This window comes from Nanorana parkeri, unplaced genomic scaffold, assembly GCF_000935625.1.
Source record: "Nanorana parkeri isolate BGI_ZX_2015 unplaced genomic scaffold, ASM93562v1 scaffold350, whole genome shotgun sequence".
NCBI classification, from domain to species: Eukaryota; Metazoa; Chordata; class Amphibia; order Anura; family Dicroglossidae; genus Nanorana; species Nanorana parkeri.
This window is the reverse complement of record NW_017306618.1, coordinates 394,287-410,599: the sequence shown is the minus strand read 5'-3', so window position 1 is coordinate 410,599 and position 16,313 is coordinate 394,287. Positions and strand designations below refer to the sequence as shown.

The 16,313-nt window shown below is 41.6% G+C and overlaps 1 protein-coding gene across 1 annotated transcript in view; it reads left to right on the top strand.

Annotated features, from left to right (window-relative positions):
• FAT3 (FAT atypical cadherin 3) overlaps window positions 1-16,313 on the top strand; it is a 452,567-nt gene that overhangs the window by 394,471 nt on the left and 41,783 nt on the right. The window contains exons 19-20 of the mRNA XM_018558632.1: window positions 1,275-2,073; window positions 15,762-15,896. Coding sequence (XP_018414134.1) covers window positions 1,275-2,073; window positions 15,762-15,896 — 934 coding nt within the window. The remainder of the gene's footprint in view (window positions 1-1,274; window positions 2,074-15,761; window positions 15,897-16,313) is intronic.

Here is a 16,313-nt window from a genome sequence, read left to right as displayed (position 1 = left end):
GATTTTGCAGAATGTAAAATATTGGATTTTTCATCATTGTGTCCCAAGTTTTAGTAGTCACCTCACCAGGACAAATAAAGAGGGTGCAGCTAACAGGCAGAATTAAAAAACAAACAAACAATCAAGCACTAAAATCTTCTTCGACACTTGGACATCTTATATTACAGCGGAATTTTCGCTGCAGCAATTGCAAGATTTGGTGTCCATTTTTCGATTTTCTAAGTGGTATCTAGAATCCCAATTGACTGGCTCCCTAGGATCACTGGATGTCCTTTGTCCCTAATTTTCCAAACTTAACTGCAGTTCCCACTTACTGTACATAAGGAGGCTTGGTCCTTCTGATATGCCCACGAGTTCCCACGCCATAGAGATTTGGTCTTCTACTCACAGTACCGACCCTCACGGCTATAAGGTTAACTGGTTAAAGCTGTTTATATATTAGTACCCGCAATACAGAGTCGCTAGAGTGTTTCTCACCATATGGTGATTTGGGTTCTTATTTAGTATTGCTTGGATATATTCGTTATGCATGTCTGGATCGCAGTCTGCGTACTGATACATGATCTATGATCCATGTCATTTTTAGATCATATCTGTATTGATTTTACTTCTGTTCTCTCAATAAAAATCTAACATGCTTAAAAAAAAAAAAAGAATAAAAAAAACCCGACTGAGATGCTAACTCTTCAAAAGAAATAAAACAATGTGGCTTAAGATACACTTTAAAGCAGAAGTAAATATATTAAACATAAAGACATTATAGCCATAGCATAGCATGTTACCACATTATGGCAAACTTACCTGTCAAAGTGATCCCCTCCAGTTCTGCTATCCTCCCTTGCCAGCACTTCCATCTTCTCCCCAGTCTTCTTCTGGGTTTCATGTGTTCGGCTGCACGATTGGACATGCCCCAGTGATGTAACTTCCATGCATACACATAGGAGTCACTTCATCTAGGCATTCGCGGCTCAGCGTAGAGGTGGAATATATTTCTGACAGGCAGGAAGACGTTTTTATAGTAGAAGAGACTTACAGAGCGTCTTCTTCCTTAGAAAGCCTGCCATTAGCAGTGGGTTTTTTTTTTTAAGTTTTACTTCTTTAAGGAACCTGAATTATAATTTTCTAATTTCCTTTAGGGACATCGATTGAGTTAAATAGTATATTGTTCTTTGTAGACTGTTGTGGAATGTGACAGGACTATATAAATTAATAAAATCAAATCAATAAATGAAATATTTTTTAATACGAAAACGTCTGTATTCATATTACTGCAGGTGAGAGACTCGGGTAAACCACCTTTGACCTCGCAGACATACGTACAAGTAAAAGTAATTGAAGAGAGTGTCCATAAGCCATCAGCCATCCCCCTGGAGATATACATTGTCACTATGGAAGACGATTTCCCAGGAGGAGTTATTGGGAAGATTCATGCCACCGACCAGGACATCTACGACGTCCTCTCCTACACTCTAAAGTCGGAGCAGAAAAGCTTGTTTAAAATTAACAATCACGACGCAAAAGTGATTGCCCTTGGCGGTCTAGATGGGGGCAAGTATACCCTCAATGTATCGGTTAGCGATGGGCGCTATCAGGTGTCAGTGGATGTGACTGTGCACGTGGAGCAGTTGATGCAGGAAATGCTACAGAACGCCGTGACCATACGCTTTGAGAACATCTCCCCCGAAGATTTTGTTGGGCTCCATTTGCACGGCTTCCGGCGTACTCTCCGTAATGCGGTCCTGACACAGAAAGAAGACAGCCTGTATATAATCAGCATTCAGCCTGTGGCCGGAACCAGCCAGCTCGACATGCTGTTTGCCGTGCAGATGCAAAACGGAGGCTTCTACAGGCCTGCCTATTTGATTCAGAAGCTTTCAAATGCAAGGAGACATTTGGAAAATGTAATTCGGATATCAACAATCTTGGAGAAGAATTGTTCGGGATTGGACTGTCAAGAGCAGCACTGTGAGCAGACCCTGTCCATTGATTCTCACTCACTAATGACCTACAGCACAGCCAGAATCAGCTTTGTGTGCCCACGGTTTTATAGGAATGCACGCTGTATATGTAATGGTGAGTAGGAAATATCCAGTTCAGTGTATTCCATTTAAAGCAGCAGAATTGTGTGTGTGTGTGTGTGTGTGTGTAAAATATATATATATATATATATATATATATTCCTTTTTTTCTATTGTGAATCTACACAGAAATAGATATGCACTCTGATAAAGCCATTATAATAGTTGTATTTCTATTTTCCTGTTACATTGTGCAGGGTGTTTTAAATATGACCATGCTGCCAGTTAGACCAAATGCAATTACCAAGTAATTCACTTGGCCAAACACGCCCCCTCTCTTCCTCTGCAGTACAAGTCTTTGTGAGGACTCCTGTGCTGGGGGAGGGTGGCTGTTACTCACCTCTGCCAGCACAGGGCACTGCAACTGGCAGAAAGCAGAACTTTCACCTATAGGAAAATGTATTTTAGAACATTTAATATGGATCTTATATCAAAGTGACTTCATAGCTTCCCCCACAACTTCTACCAATCTGTTACCCTGGAACACAGTTTGACTCTTTGTATATTGGATTTCTTCTGTTGCGTCCTCTTGCTGTAGGTATGGTGTCCTGATCAGCAGAGCCCTTTTCAGTGCACATGAATGTCCACATATCCGAACGTTTACTGAGAGCTACTCAAGACTACATCTCCCATCATGCATTGCTTCCAGCAAGTAATGATAATGTCACATTGCTCAGACTTTGGGTTGTAGTTCAGAAGGCAGGCTCTGTAAAAGTTGTGACACACGCACATGCATAATCACAGGGCTGAGTTAAATGGTGTCACTGCATTGAGCAAGTGCAATCTATGGACATTATCATGTTATATTATGTTTACAAACTTCTAGATGGATATGGTTAATAGGAGTGGAATAGAACTTCAATATAGAAATCCAGATTTATTTTTAGTTTTTGACCATAGATGCCCTTTAAAATATTACTGGTGCAGATAGAAATCGTCATTGGTTGATCTTGGGGATAAGATAAGCCAGAATAGTATGGGGAGGGAAGGTCTTTTTGTTCTACACTTTTAAGAACTATATTATTATTATTATTATTTGATAATATATTAATGTAAATATAATTTAATCAATATATATGTAAAATTATTTTATTTAGATATATAGTTTAAATAATGTATATTATTTTCAAGAACTGCATTTCCATTAATGAAAAGAAATGGCAGCGTAGGTACAACATCTACAATGGACCGAGGGGCGTCAGGGTGTTTTCTGGTCTCACAACGTTAGCACAAAAGAGGAATTGATGTGTTGTGGGGCCCTTAGCGTGTTCAGTTATGCAGCCAAGTAGCTCAAAAGTTAATTCTTCTCTCTCTGCCAGGATCGTGGCTTTAAAACTTGTAGATACTCCTACAAACAAGAAGCTTGTGTAATTGTTGTTCTCGGAATGATTACAGGGTTTGGTATTTTTAGAAAATCACGGTAAAGCAGTGGTAGCTGTCTTGGTATAATTACATATTGCTACGGAGAAGCAGGTCTAACCACAAGGACTTTAAGCAGGAGCACAGCTGGGGCCGCATTGTTCATCATTCATCAAACTTGCTGAGGCGGGGAATGAGGACGATCTTCTCTTGTTCTACTGAGATCCTAACCATAGGTTCGCCATTGAAAACAAATTAAAGAATGCATTAGCCTTCATCGCTGAAAGGAGCCCAGCGGTGCCAAACTGGTATTTAGGGTACTTACGAAAACAATGGTTTCCTCGCGGACACTAATTAAAAGACTGAAGGCTGCTTTCTGTTCGGCTTCCTTTTTGGTGTTCCAAGGCTCGTGTGTTGGAACACAGAAGGTTTTTTACATTCCTGTCATAGTATTATGACATAGTTTAATTGCTTAAAATTCCAGCATGTATTAAATCTGAGTCCTGTGACATTCGCGGCATCGTTTTTTTTCCGCCTTGTTTGACTGCGCCTGCAATACTTGACCCCCTTAACAAGGTCATGAATGGAATAATGTTTTAAGCCAGAGATGAAATATTGAACTGGTTTCATCCCCATCTGTAGCCATTATTCTTCCTTAAAGGAAATGTGTCAGCCATTTTAAACATTTGAAAGGAAAAGTTTTGGTACCACAAAGTACCTGCTAAGACTTTTCTTCCTTGATCCTGGTGTGACTTTGTTCCTAAGCTTTCCGGCAATGCTGTTGCTGCCAGCAAATCACGGCAGAATCGCTAAGAAATGCAGAGAAAATACTCACCTATATGACGGAAACACTTAAAAAACATCACCCAACAGGGACTGAGCTATACCCCACTCATCTTACCAGAGAGAAGCAAAATAACAAGTGAGTATTTCTCTGCCCTGTATAGCAATCCTGTTGCTGGGGAGTTTTCACCAGCAACAGGGATTGCCAGTGTGTCATGTTCTTTGGGTTGGAGGCTAAGTCCCTACTCCAAAACAAGGTCCCCACCTATCTGTGGTCCATCAACACTGCATCTATGGCCAAAAAGGCCACTCTCAGTGGATTGTGAGACAGCAGGTGGATATTGATTAATTTCAGATTTGGAGTTGAGTCTTAAAGAGAACCTTTACTTTACTAATTCAGAATAGTATAGCAAGTTCACTTTAGAACAGGGGGGGTAAAAAGTACATACCTACCTTACTACCCCTTCTGCTCTACTCTCAATGTGAAACCTCGTGCAAAATCGCTGTTTAAGTTCTGACACATTTCTAGGTTGGAGCATTAACTAGGCTAGGCTATACACAGAGCAAAATTTGTTCACTGGGTGCCCCTATCGGCACCCTTCCAGCTGTCATCAGAAGTTCGGAAGAGCAGGTTGGAAATTATGTGGCCAAAAGGAGCTTGCAGCCAAACCGTGTGCTGTAATTTGTTTATACTTATATACAGTTTTTTTCCAATACTGAAAATTGATTCCCATGCTTGTGTCCGGACATTTTCCATTTTGGTTTGATCAACGCATGTTCAAGAAAATTAAGAATTTTGCATCCTGTGAGTGCTAGTGATTCCTTTCATCTATTTCATGAAAACACACAGCACCATCTGGGTCATCACTTTGAGCACCGTTATTTGGAAAGAGAAATGTCTACATTGCCATATGGAGTGCAGGTGACACACCACAACACTATACATTTTGCCAGCCACATGTGGATGCTGACGGCACTTGGTATAGGGCCCAGCTGTGCAGTCCCAATATTTTTGAAAAAGCTAAGGGCCTGTTCACATGAGTTTCAGGTCCTGATCAGGTGCGGATCTGCAGACGCGGTGCTATGTGTTTTGCCGCGTTTGTGATGCATTCCAGTTAAAAAAAATATATATTTTTTTTTTTGCTGGAGTGGGGCTGTCAGTATGTTAGGTGCAGTGCAGTGCGTTTTTGACGCGTTTTGCGTTTCCGGACCGTTTCCTGACCGTACAAAATGTGACATGCAGTATTTTTCTGTGGTAACCTGAACGGACTGCGCACGTGAGAACTGTAGCCCATAAAACACATAGTGATACATTGGGATGCATTTTTAGTGCAGGAGCGTACGGATCAGGTCAGCACAGAAAACGGACGTCGTGTGAACAGGCCCTAAAAGAAGAATCAATTATCGGTGGCAGGACATTGTCTGCTTTATATGAACCCCTATAATCGTGTTGTACACACCACCAAGCAAGATAAATTGACTCTGCCTGAGCTACAGAGATTCTTGTGATCTCTCTCAACCGTTTCGCCCTTCCAGCACACTCACTTTTTTTCCCCATTTTCTTCCAGAGATGGCTGGACAAGAAAAAATAAATAAAAATTAGAAAGGCTGCAATTTGTAAGCTTTGTGGTTTGCAGTTGTTCTAACCTGCTGACTTAGGAACTGGTCCACGAGCGACTTAGGATAAATGTAGCTGTATGAATAACCCCTAGCTGTTTAGTCATGGTATCTCTTTTTAATGCTTGCTGACCCAGCTAATGTCATTGCAACATAGACGGCAGCCCTAACCCAGTGTAACAGTTTGCGGTATAAATAAATATATAGGTTATATGTCTACTAGACTAGTAGAAAAATACCTACATCCTGTCTCACAGCATGGGCTGTTTTCATAGCTCTAAAAGAAAACAAAGAGAAACAAAAAATTTAAAAAAAGAACAGAAAGGATCAGCTGTCACGACAACCTTCCCTTCCTAAAAGACTTAACTTATTCCCTTGCCTCATTTATGTTGTGATGGATTGGCTTTCTATACCTGCCCCAGGTCAAGGGAAGGACGATCATGTAAAGGGGTAGATGACATACTGTAGTTGCCAAATGTTCCTCTCCCGTCCTTATTACCATGACCACGTTGCAATCTTTGGTACACTTGGAACCTAACTTTTTGTGTGGCTCCATGCCTGAAATGTGTACAAGAGCTGCAATGGCCGCTCAACGGGGTGCTACTAGCGTCTGCAGTTGGGGTTTTTAGACCCAAACACACATATCAAGGCCAATTTAGACAATTGCCAGTTAATCTACCTTGCAAATAGTATACTTATATTGAAAGCAAGGACTCCAGTGCTGGAAGGCATAAGTGCTAACCACTAAGTCACTGTTCTGCCTATTGACAGTCCCTTAGTAATTGCCCTATGTCCCTCGTGTCCTGCAGAATATCCCACCAGGCAGGGCGCAGCAAACAACTTGCTGCATTAATGAAAAAACACCTGGGCCATAGTATCCAGAACGTGCACAAAGAAGGGGGGTTTTAAATCGATAATTAGTGGAATGGTACTTATTTACTTATTTACTGAATAAAAACACGTAAGTATACAAAAACACAAAGTGCAATATAGAATCAAAAATGCAGAATAGAACAGAGGATAGTAAGAACCCTAACAGGACCAACATTCATATAAATAGTAATGATTGTCCATAATATTGTAAGTGTTTTCATGACTTGACACCATGCTAAAGATATTTTGCTCTATTAATTTGTCTGGGTCCTGATTCTCAACGCATATCAAACTTGTATCTTCATCAGGAGTAGGGTTTGATAGAACAACTCTGCATGATCTTCTCAAACCTGCACATGTGGACTGGCGGTATGGGGGAAATCCTAATCCCCCTGGGATGGGGACCGTGAGGGGTTAAAGAGAAACAGTGCTAGGGAAACTGGTCAAGGAATCTCATGTCAACAAGTATGATCCCCAGCATTAGTTCCTGTCAGGAGTTAAGTTAGCTGGAGAGGAGAAAACCCATCAACCTCTCAACATTCTCAGATGAGAAAGAGGGACACCTTCCATCACAATGTACTTAGACAATGGACACACTCCTACCATGTCCCCAGTTATGTGGACCATTAAAAATTTGTATCCCAAAAATGATTGGTTAAATCAAGAATTGTGGTTTTTCACCATAACTTTTCTTTTATACCAGCTTTTCAAAATAGCAAACAAGATAATTAAGAGATCGAATTAAGGAATAGTGCATATTAACACTTTTGATTGGTGTTAAATAGAACTTTTTCATAGATATCAAAAAGAGAGACAAAAAGGGACAACTGAAGGAGAAAGGGGGACAGAGGAATTTGGTTCCAAAAGAGGAACCGTTCCTCCAAATTACGGACAGTTTGGCTTTATGTGTCAAGGCCAAATAACACAAGTAGGTTGACAGGGTTGTAGGCTTCTTCTGGCAGGCCCTCAAACATAATCCAGTCCAGTAGGAAGAAAACAACTCCTGATGATCTCTTTGCCTTTCTGATTACACTCCCCTGACTTTGTAAAGAAACCTTTCATAAGATTTCACTGATTAAGGTCAGGAGGTAGAAAAATGATCAGGAGCAGAGAATTATGTGCCTACTAGAGCGGGTCATATCCTGCCGATCAAGTTCTGCCATCTTTCATGCCTAGTAGCTCATTGTAGAAGCTCTGGTCCCGAGAATCGCTCTGAAGCTGATGGAGCCACCTGTCTTCACCAGATTACATTTGGAAAAAGTTAAAAGCAGATGTAAAAGTATAACACATGGATCACAGGTACAGTTTGTTTAAAGAGGGGTCATTTCAGTAAAACATGGCTTCTCTGCAGCCCACTGATGGTTCTCTGAGCCGGCTTCCTTGCATCTTTAATCAGGTTTAGTAGAGACACATGAACATCTAAATTACTTGTAATCCAGACCATCTTGCTGTAATTGGTACCAGATGGCACACATATACTGAGTTTAGAGGAATGTGGAGCAGCTCGAAGGGCTGTTTGCAGTCTAATGCTGCTCACTTCTCCCCTGTCGATCTAAAGAAGTCCGTAATATTGATAATTTCCACATGCACTGGCAGCGCAAATTTGGATCAGTTCTAGGGTTTGCCCTGTCTGCATCCTTGTTTTTTTGCATGTTCCTGCTTCTTTCTGTCTTTTTACATTGTCGTCCATAGGAGCACTTGTAAAGCATAGGGCCTGTTTCCGTTACGTTTTTATTTTAACTTTTATGAGTAAATACCCAGTAAGCAAATAAAAGTAAAGACTGATGGAATCTAAGACCCTATTCACACTGAGCTACAACAAAGCGTGTTTTCAGCACTGAGTTGAGCTGAGCGACATTGAGCTACAGTGCACATTTTGTCGTGCTACGTAACGCTTCTTTTGGCAGTCTATTGAGGCCAAACCGCTCGAAATTCGCCGAAAAATTAGCTCATGTTCGAGCGACAAGGTTCAGCTACAAGCTACAGGTGACATTGAGCTGCAAGATGTGAAAATCTCCATTGAAATTCATTGGAAAAGCTACATTGAGCTTCATATTTGAGTGATTTTTGAGCTGAAATCACACTAAACAATGCTCAGTGTGAAGGGGTTCTGAAACATTTGCATTTATGTTCAACCTTGTTGTGTGACCTCTGCTTCACTGCCTAGCCAGGGATAGCCAGGCTGCTGTTTTTTGTATTTATGTTTGTATTGTTTTACAACCAATCTTTTAGTTGTTTGATACAAAGAGAAATAGGTCCCATTTACACTTGCAGTCCATTGTCGATCATCCGCATGATATGCTATGTTCAATTACCATCACCCTCCGCAGATCTATACTTACTGAGATCCGAAGGCCGTTTTTCCACTGTTTGTTGGTATCCGTCGCTGCAAGTCTCCCTATCCTTGCCACATTAATCCCCGGGGCGAGAGACTGCCCAATAGAAGTCTGTATGAGGCTGTGATGTGCAGGTGCGGCCAGCAGAGAACCGTGCCAATTAGATTTCTGTAAGTACGGATGTGCGAAGGGGGAGGGTGGGATCATTTAAGTCAGGGGTGGGGTGGGGGCACAAAAAAGAAAATTGTGCTTTGTTTTTAACTTATCTTTAAGCCACCAAAAACAGCCACCAGTATGCACTACTCAGGAGCATCCTAAACCATTAATGGTTAGATGTAGCAGGGGAATGAGAGAGCATTGAAATGCCAACCTCGATGTGTTTAAAAGGGCACAATCAATTTGTTTAGCTGTATTTGAATGTTTTGAAATGCAAACCTCTTTGCAGCATTAATAGTATCAGGTGTATTGCTCGACTGAATGAACAGCAAAATGAATAAAGATATGTTGACATTTCTAAACCTCTGTTGGGAAAATGAGTGTAAATAATTCCGAGACTTTATGGCGTTTCAGTGGCAAGCACTGATAAATAAAGTGTGGGCCCTTCACTGTAGAGGTATTTAAAAAATATTCTTTTCACTTGTAGATTTTAAAGTGAACATGTCACCAATGCAAGAGCTCTTGGCCAAGCATCAGTGTCACTAATTATATACAGTAGCGTGCTAAAAAATTTAGATAATGACTTAAAGAAGAACTCTGGGCAAAAATTATCTTAACCCTGGCAGCGGAGCCTCACCCCTGCACTGCAATGGTTAGGTGCTTGTTGTCGTCTAGGAGCAAAAATGAAAATATAATGCAACATGACCTATATTTTTCTGCATTGGGGTGTGTTACAAGCCTTTTATTTTAAATGGGCTGTCTAAAGCAGCATGCCTCGATGCATGAAAATGCGTATTGTGGCGAACTTCGTCTGGGTGTAAATGGGCCCCAACCCTAACCTTCACACAGACCATCCATGTAACCCCAACCCTCACAGAAAGAGGAACGTCCCCCCCCCCCCTTTTATTTACATTTTTTATAAGTCATTGTCCTGCTCTGATCTAAGTTCTGCTGCACCAGGACCTGTGCGGCAATCTTCTTCCCTGGCTCATCAGGAGCTGGCTGTCTCTTCCAAGTTCTGACAGCTGACCCCCAATGATGCACTCCTAGGCCCAACTGCCTTCTTCATCTGCTGTATGGAAGCCGATGCCTACTGGTATATATATCCTGCATATCCGAAGAGGCACCAGGAGTGGAGCACATCATTGTTGCCTAGCGCGAATAGAGGGGTGTGGGGGGTGTGGAGGAATGTGAATATTAAAATGAAGTAGCCAACCCTAAAAAAAGGGGGGGGTCTTCACATTGTGGGGAAAAGGGAGGCTATAAAGAGGATCTTTACCCATATCTTCAAAATAACAACACTGGCACCTTTAGAAATGTTCAGCAATGACAATCTACACACACATACTTCTACATAATTGCCGGCTTTTTATTCTTTGCATACCTTATTTTTATTTTCCTCCCCATTCTTCTCACAGTGGCAATTTTTCTAGGGGCAGATTAATCCATTTCCCTTTACTTCCTGGATTTCTGGCACATGTGACTAGGACATGTGACCATGCACAACACCTCAGGGGATGAAAATGCCTTTCCCTGAGATCTCCTGAGATCGCAGATGAGGTTTCCCACATGTTCTGCTGATGTAACCTTTCAAGGATGCAATGCTTGGGCAGGATTACATAATTTGTGCCCAAGTGAACCAGGAAGTAGATAAACAATAATTGTAAGTAAAATAAAAATATGTTTGTTTAGTTAATGAATGTAGGATGGTTTCATATCAGCATGCAGAGCTGTATGCTGGTGTGATTTTTAGTGAAACGGGGTAAATGTTCACTTTAAAGGGCGCAAACTTATTTTTCTGGGTGACGGTCTGTTTTAAACTCCATGTTTGCATACTAACTTCTGCTCGGAGATCCTCTCCACCAATGGCCAACTCTTCCTCCATTGGCACATATCAGCACTGGAATCTCGGCCATGCAAGCTACCATTTCTCAAATGATGGATTTGTGCCTTGGGGTTCAGCAGGTGGTTATCCTTTGTCAAAAAAAATCCTGCATTATTGTCCCTCTTTCCCATTTCACACATGTGAGACATCGGTCAGAGCCTTAGGGAATCCTCCATATTTCCACTAGATGTTACCCGGCTTCTCACCGAGCTTCAGGTTATAATTCACAGCGAGTCTAATGGCCAAGGTGGCATCATATTGTCTCCGAGCTCGGCCTGTCACTCCACCGAAGAAGCAGCTCTAGGCCTCAGCTGGATTAGTAACTCAACCATGTCTTTTGTGAAAACAGTAATTTACCCATTTTCCAAAGAAAATATATATTTTCTACGGTAATGCAAGGCTGCCAGGAGACGTCAGCCGAGCATTTCCATGTCAGCGCAGCGTTCACTTTCTATCAGCCTCGGTAATTGATTGCACAGTAACTCGCAAATACGCCTGCCAGATGGCACTTACTTAACTTAAACGTCCCGCTGTATATTTTTCTTTTCACTCGCCTGAATAAAGTTTACATATCATAACTCTGTTAAGCGGAAGAATAACTTTCTGCGCAGAGAACAAGAAATGCCAAAGCTTTCATGAGCAAGACGTGTCCGTATGTTTATTTTCAGATTGTAGGAATTTTTTGAGACCAGTATACGGAATATTAAAAAAAGTTCCTAATACAGTCAAAAAATGTAACATTATAATTAAAGCTGAACTCCAGCCAGATATAAACAACACAAATTAATGCAGCTCTGTATTCATTAATACATCATTAAATGTAAGTTTACGTGCAATAAAAGTATCTGAATTTGACCTGGTTTCAGCTTTTTGAGGTCTCTGTAGAGTAGAGCTGGAGTGTGAGATGATGAAACAGTACCAGGAGAGGAGAGCAGAGTGACAGAGAGAGAGAGGAGCTTATCACGGCACAGCTTCTCCTTTCACTGTGCAGTTACGGGCTGGGGGCAGGCCTATGGGGACCTGGGCTCAATAGGTTGAATAATGTTGGCCATCAAACAGAGGACATCTAGTGGCAGAAAATAGGTAGTGCAATGGAAATCTCTGAATTAAACTTCAATATTGCATAAAAGCTGGTTTTGTTATGTTATCTTTTAATGGGCTATTCATCAAAACTTATTTTCCCATACATGCCCCTGTAAGTCATATTTGCCACTGCTCCCCCTATATATTCTTGGTCACCCTATGTTGACACCCCTCTAAATTATTGAATTGAGGTGTTTGTAGTATAGGACTCTCCATGGATCCAATTTACTTTGTTGCGGATACATAAATCGTGGTTTACTACCCGCAATGAAGTCCTATTCCCTATAGATAAGTCCAAGCACCACTATCCATTGTATGATAAAAGCACCATTAATAGAGTTGTAAAGTCCCAGCATATCCTCTCCTGTTATAACATCAGCATTGTAATAGGAATACATAGTAGAGCTGTTTTTGATAATACAATAAAAAGCTTACATGAAAAAATCCCTTTTATGTAGTGAGTGCTGCCTTCCGTCTGCCCATCACTTGCACCAAGTTCCTGGATTCCCAGTGTGCTTTGCGTCTCTTTCCCTGTTGCTTGATGGGATGCAATCTCCATTTCTCCAGACTACATATCCCACCATGCATTGCTTTCAGCAAGCAATGATAATATTACATTGTTCAGATGTTTACAAACTTCTAGATGGATATGGTTATTAGGAGCAGGGTAGAACGTATAAAAATTCAATAAAAAAATACAGATGTATTTTTTATTTTTGACTATAGATGGCCTATTTGTTCTAACTGTAGAGAGATGCAAGCTGCTCAGGGTCCAAATCCTGGACAGGTGAGCACTATGAGGGAGCGATAACATCAAGCATATTTGGGGCCCCCTGAGCTGATAGATTCTCTTAAAGAAATAAACAATCGTCTACCCCCGAACTGCAAGGGTTAAGTGCTGGTTTTGTCTGGAGGCCGAAGATATACTTACCTGATCCTCAAACCTCCCTCCCTGGTAGACTAGTCCCAGCAGCTTCTTCTCCCCTAGGCTGTGGCTGTCTAAAGACCCACGACATCTTCACATCTAATGCAGTCTATTATATAAGAGGTCGCCAAAAGGAGAGAGGTGAGCGGTAACTGCTGCAGGACCGAGGATTGGGTGAGTATTTCTTCATAATTTTCTATAATTGCACTGCGGATTATACATTATCTATCATGTCCAGAGCTTGACACATGATGGGAATAATATGCTGGCCATAGATGAGCAGATCTCAGCAGTGGTTACAAAATTTCCCCGGCTCATACCAATTGTGCTTAAATCTGTCACAATGTTTCCTTCTATGTCTTGCAACAGTTCAATCCGTGTCAGTGAAACGAACGTTCCTTATCCTCAGAAAAAGGTGAATTGCTTGACTGTGGAGAATTTAAAGTGATGAAAATCCTGACTACTGCTTCTGCACTTAGAAGTTGTGCTAACCAACACCAGATGTGCCCAGCACATGGCCCGAGACAATATGTGTACCGTATGTTTAGTGGGTGTTATTAACATTTTTGGGGACCATTGTTTTTATTTCTCATTATAGCTGAGATGTGTCACACTTGTCATTGTAATACACAGTGTAACACATGCATACAGATAGGCCTGGAGCCAGGAAAAGAAGAGGAATGAGCGGAAGGCCTACAAGACAAGGGCGGGAAGGGGAACCAGGGCAGGAAGGTTTAAAGCAGGGGTTCTCAACCTGTGTAACCTCAGGACCCACATTTATCCTTAGTCATTAAGTCGCGACCCAAGTCGCACTGCAATGGAGCGCATGGCATTAGGGTACCGCGTTCCAGTGCAGGCGTGGGAACTGTGGGTGGGAGGTGCGTTTGGGGTAAATGAATGGCAACGCAACACACCCCTCACATCAGAATGCATAGTAGGTGTAATTGCGTGGTACAGTTTAACGTACTGTACTAGTGTGAACGGGCCTTCAAATACACACTCCAAATGTATTTTTATTTTTTTAAGGTCCACCTAGTCTCCCTACCTTACGAGAACTGAAGTAGATCCTCAGCCTGGAGTCCGGTGTGGGCTGCTGTGCTGTGACGGAGCACCATCTACAGTATATCTGCATTGCTTGTACAGCTCCCTTGCGTGCCCTGTAGAGGTACCAAGAGCCAGAATGTGACATCACTCCGGTCCAGGCACCTCTACAGGACACGTGAGGGAGCTGTAAGCAATGCAAATATGGATGGAGCTCCCTCGTGGCCATAGCCCCATCCCACCTCAAGCTGACACTCGGCACAGAGCAGCATATTTTGAATGTTTGCTTGGCGTTAGAAGTAACAGTGATGTGCTAGGGGGAGGCAGAGGAGCCTCCCGCCTAGAAAAGTGCAAGGCATGCGGCGACCCACTGAACATGGGATCGCGAACCACTTTTGGGTTACGGACCACCAGTTGAGATCCAAGGGTTTAAAGAAAGGTAGAAAAGTAAGGTGGGGGCACTTACCGGATTGGGGAAAAGAGGTCAGCTAGCAGGGGCATTGGAGGGAGGTCTGCAAGAAGGAGTCACCATGATCCAGTTAGAGAGATCAGCAGACAAGAGGCAAGCGTCCCTCTCACCCGACAGTTGGTTGTCAGTTTGGATCCTTAAAGGCTTTTGCTGGGGTTTTTGATAAATAAGGGAAGTAAGGAATATTTTGCAGGGCGCTAAATATTCAAGCTCCCAGCAATGTGTAAAGGTGTTTTGATGCACACCAATCTTGATAATTCAACAAAATAATCAGACTAGTGGCAGTGTATAAAGTGCGTAAAGGTGCTTAAATATGATTCTAAAAACTAATAGTTCATCCTTGTACCAATCCAATTAGTACATCTAATAGATATCACGTAACACATCAGTGTGATGTATAAAGTTGAAAAAGTGTTCAATCAAAGATCCTTGATCATACAGTATATTGCACCAATCGAATTAATACATCAAATAAATAGCATGTAACACATCAGTGTGAATTATAGAGTGCAAAACGTGTTCAATTAAAAATTTGTGACAGTCCTGATTAAAGCAGCCCAAATAGGGACCAATATGGATCAATTAATAATGTCCTCGAGGCGGTGTATGGCGGCTGTGGGCATCAGGTACAAAATGTGACCGCAGATGTAAATGTGTTTTATGGTTAATAGTTCCTTCAAGGACCTGAAACCTGAGATTTCATATGGCCTGGTTATTTGTTGCTGTTTGTTATTTATAAATATGTTATTTATATATTTTTTTTGTTAATAAAAGGCTGCTGTGGTCATTGAACTCCATCCAATGGTGTTATGGTATTATATAGCGCAGGGAAGGATTTGGGGTTGAAATGGTAAAAGGGGCTTAAGTGGATAAGGGGGACCTCTTCTACACTACCTTAGTCATGACTTAGGACAGCTATTTGTTACTGAATGTATTCAGAGAATGTAACAGAACATGTCCAGGGTGCAGGCACTGGAATAGAACACCTAAAAACAGGAAGAACATTTCAGTAACATTTCCTGTCTTTTGCTCAGCAAGCTTTTCCACTATATTCTATGTAAGTACATATGTTGTGGAATAATGAAATTTTCCCGTTTCAGCTGTACCATTGGCTAAGCCCGGTGCATCTCCTAAGATGTTTTTGTTTATCTTTCAGGTGGACTGTGCCCAGGATCCGCAGATCCGTGTTTGAACAAGCCGTGTCCCGAGGATATGCAGTGCGTTGGATATGAAATCAGTCGGAGACCTTTCATCTGTCAGTGCCCACCAGGCAAACTCAGCGAATGTTCAGGTACAATCCATTATTCAAAAGAAAATTATCAAGTCAGCCACGAGCGTTAAGCATTTTTCAGTATGAAAGACTACAGATGTGTGTTATCCCTAAACCCAAAGGTAATAAATAAAAATACATAGCACAGCAGAAAAGCAAGCTTGCATGCTGTACTACAAGGATAAATGCTAAACGAGATCACACTGTAGCAGGCATGTCAAACAAGACTCTTGTGGTTCTCTTAACCTTCCTTTACAGCCCTTAGCTAAGGTTAGATATTGAACTTAAAAGTACACTTCATTAATGTTTACATGTTAAAATATTAATAAGGAGGCAAATTAATTAACTAATGACCGTGGTTTTTCCACCATCAGTAGATTTGTAGCATTTATAAAGCTTGTTTGTCTATACATCCCCATGAGTCACATTTGCCACTGC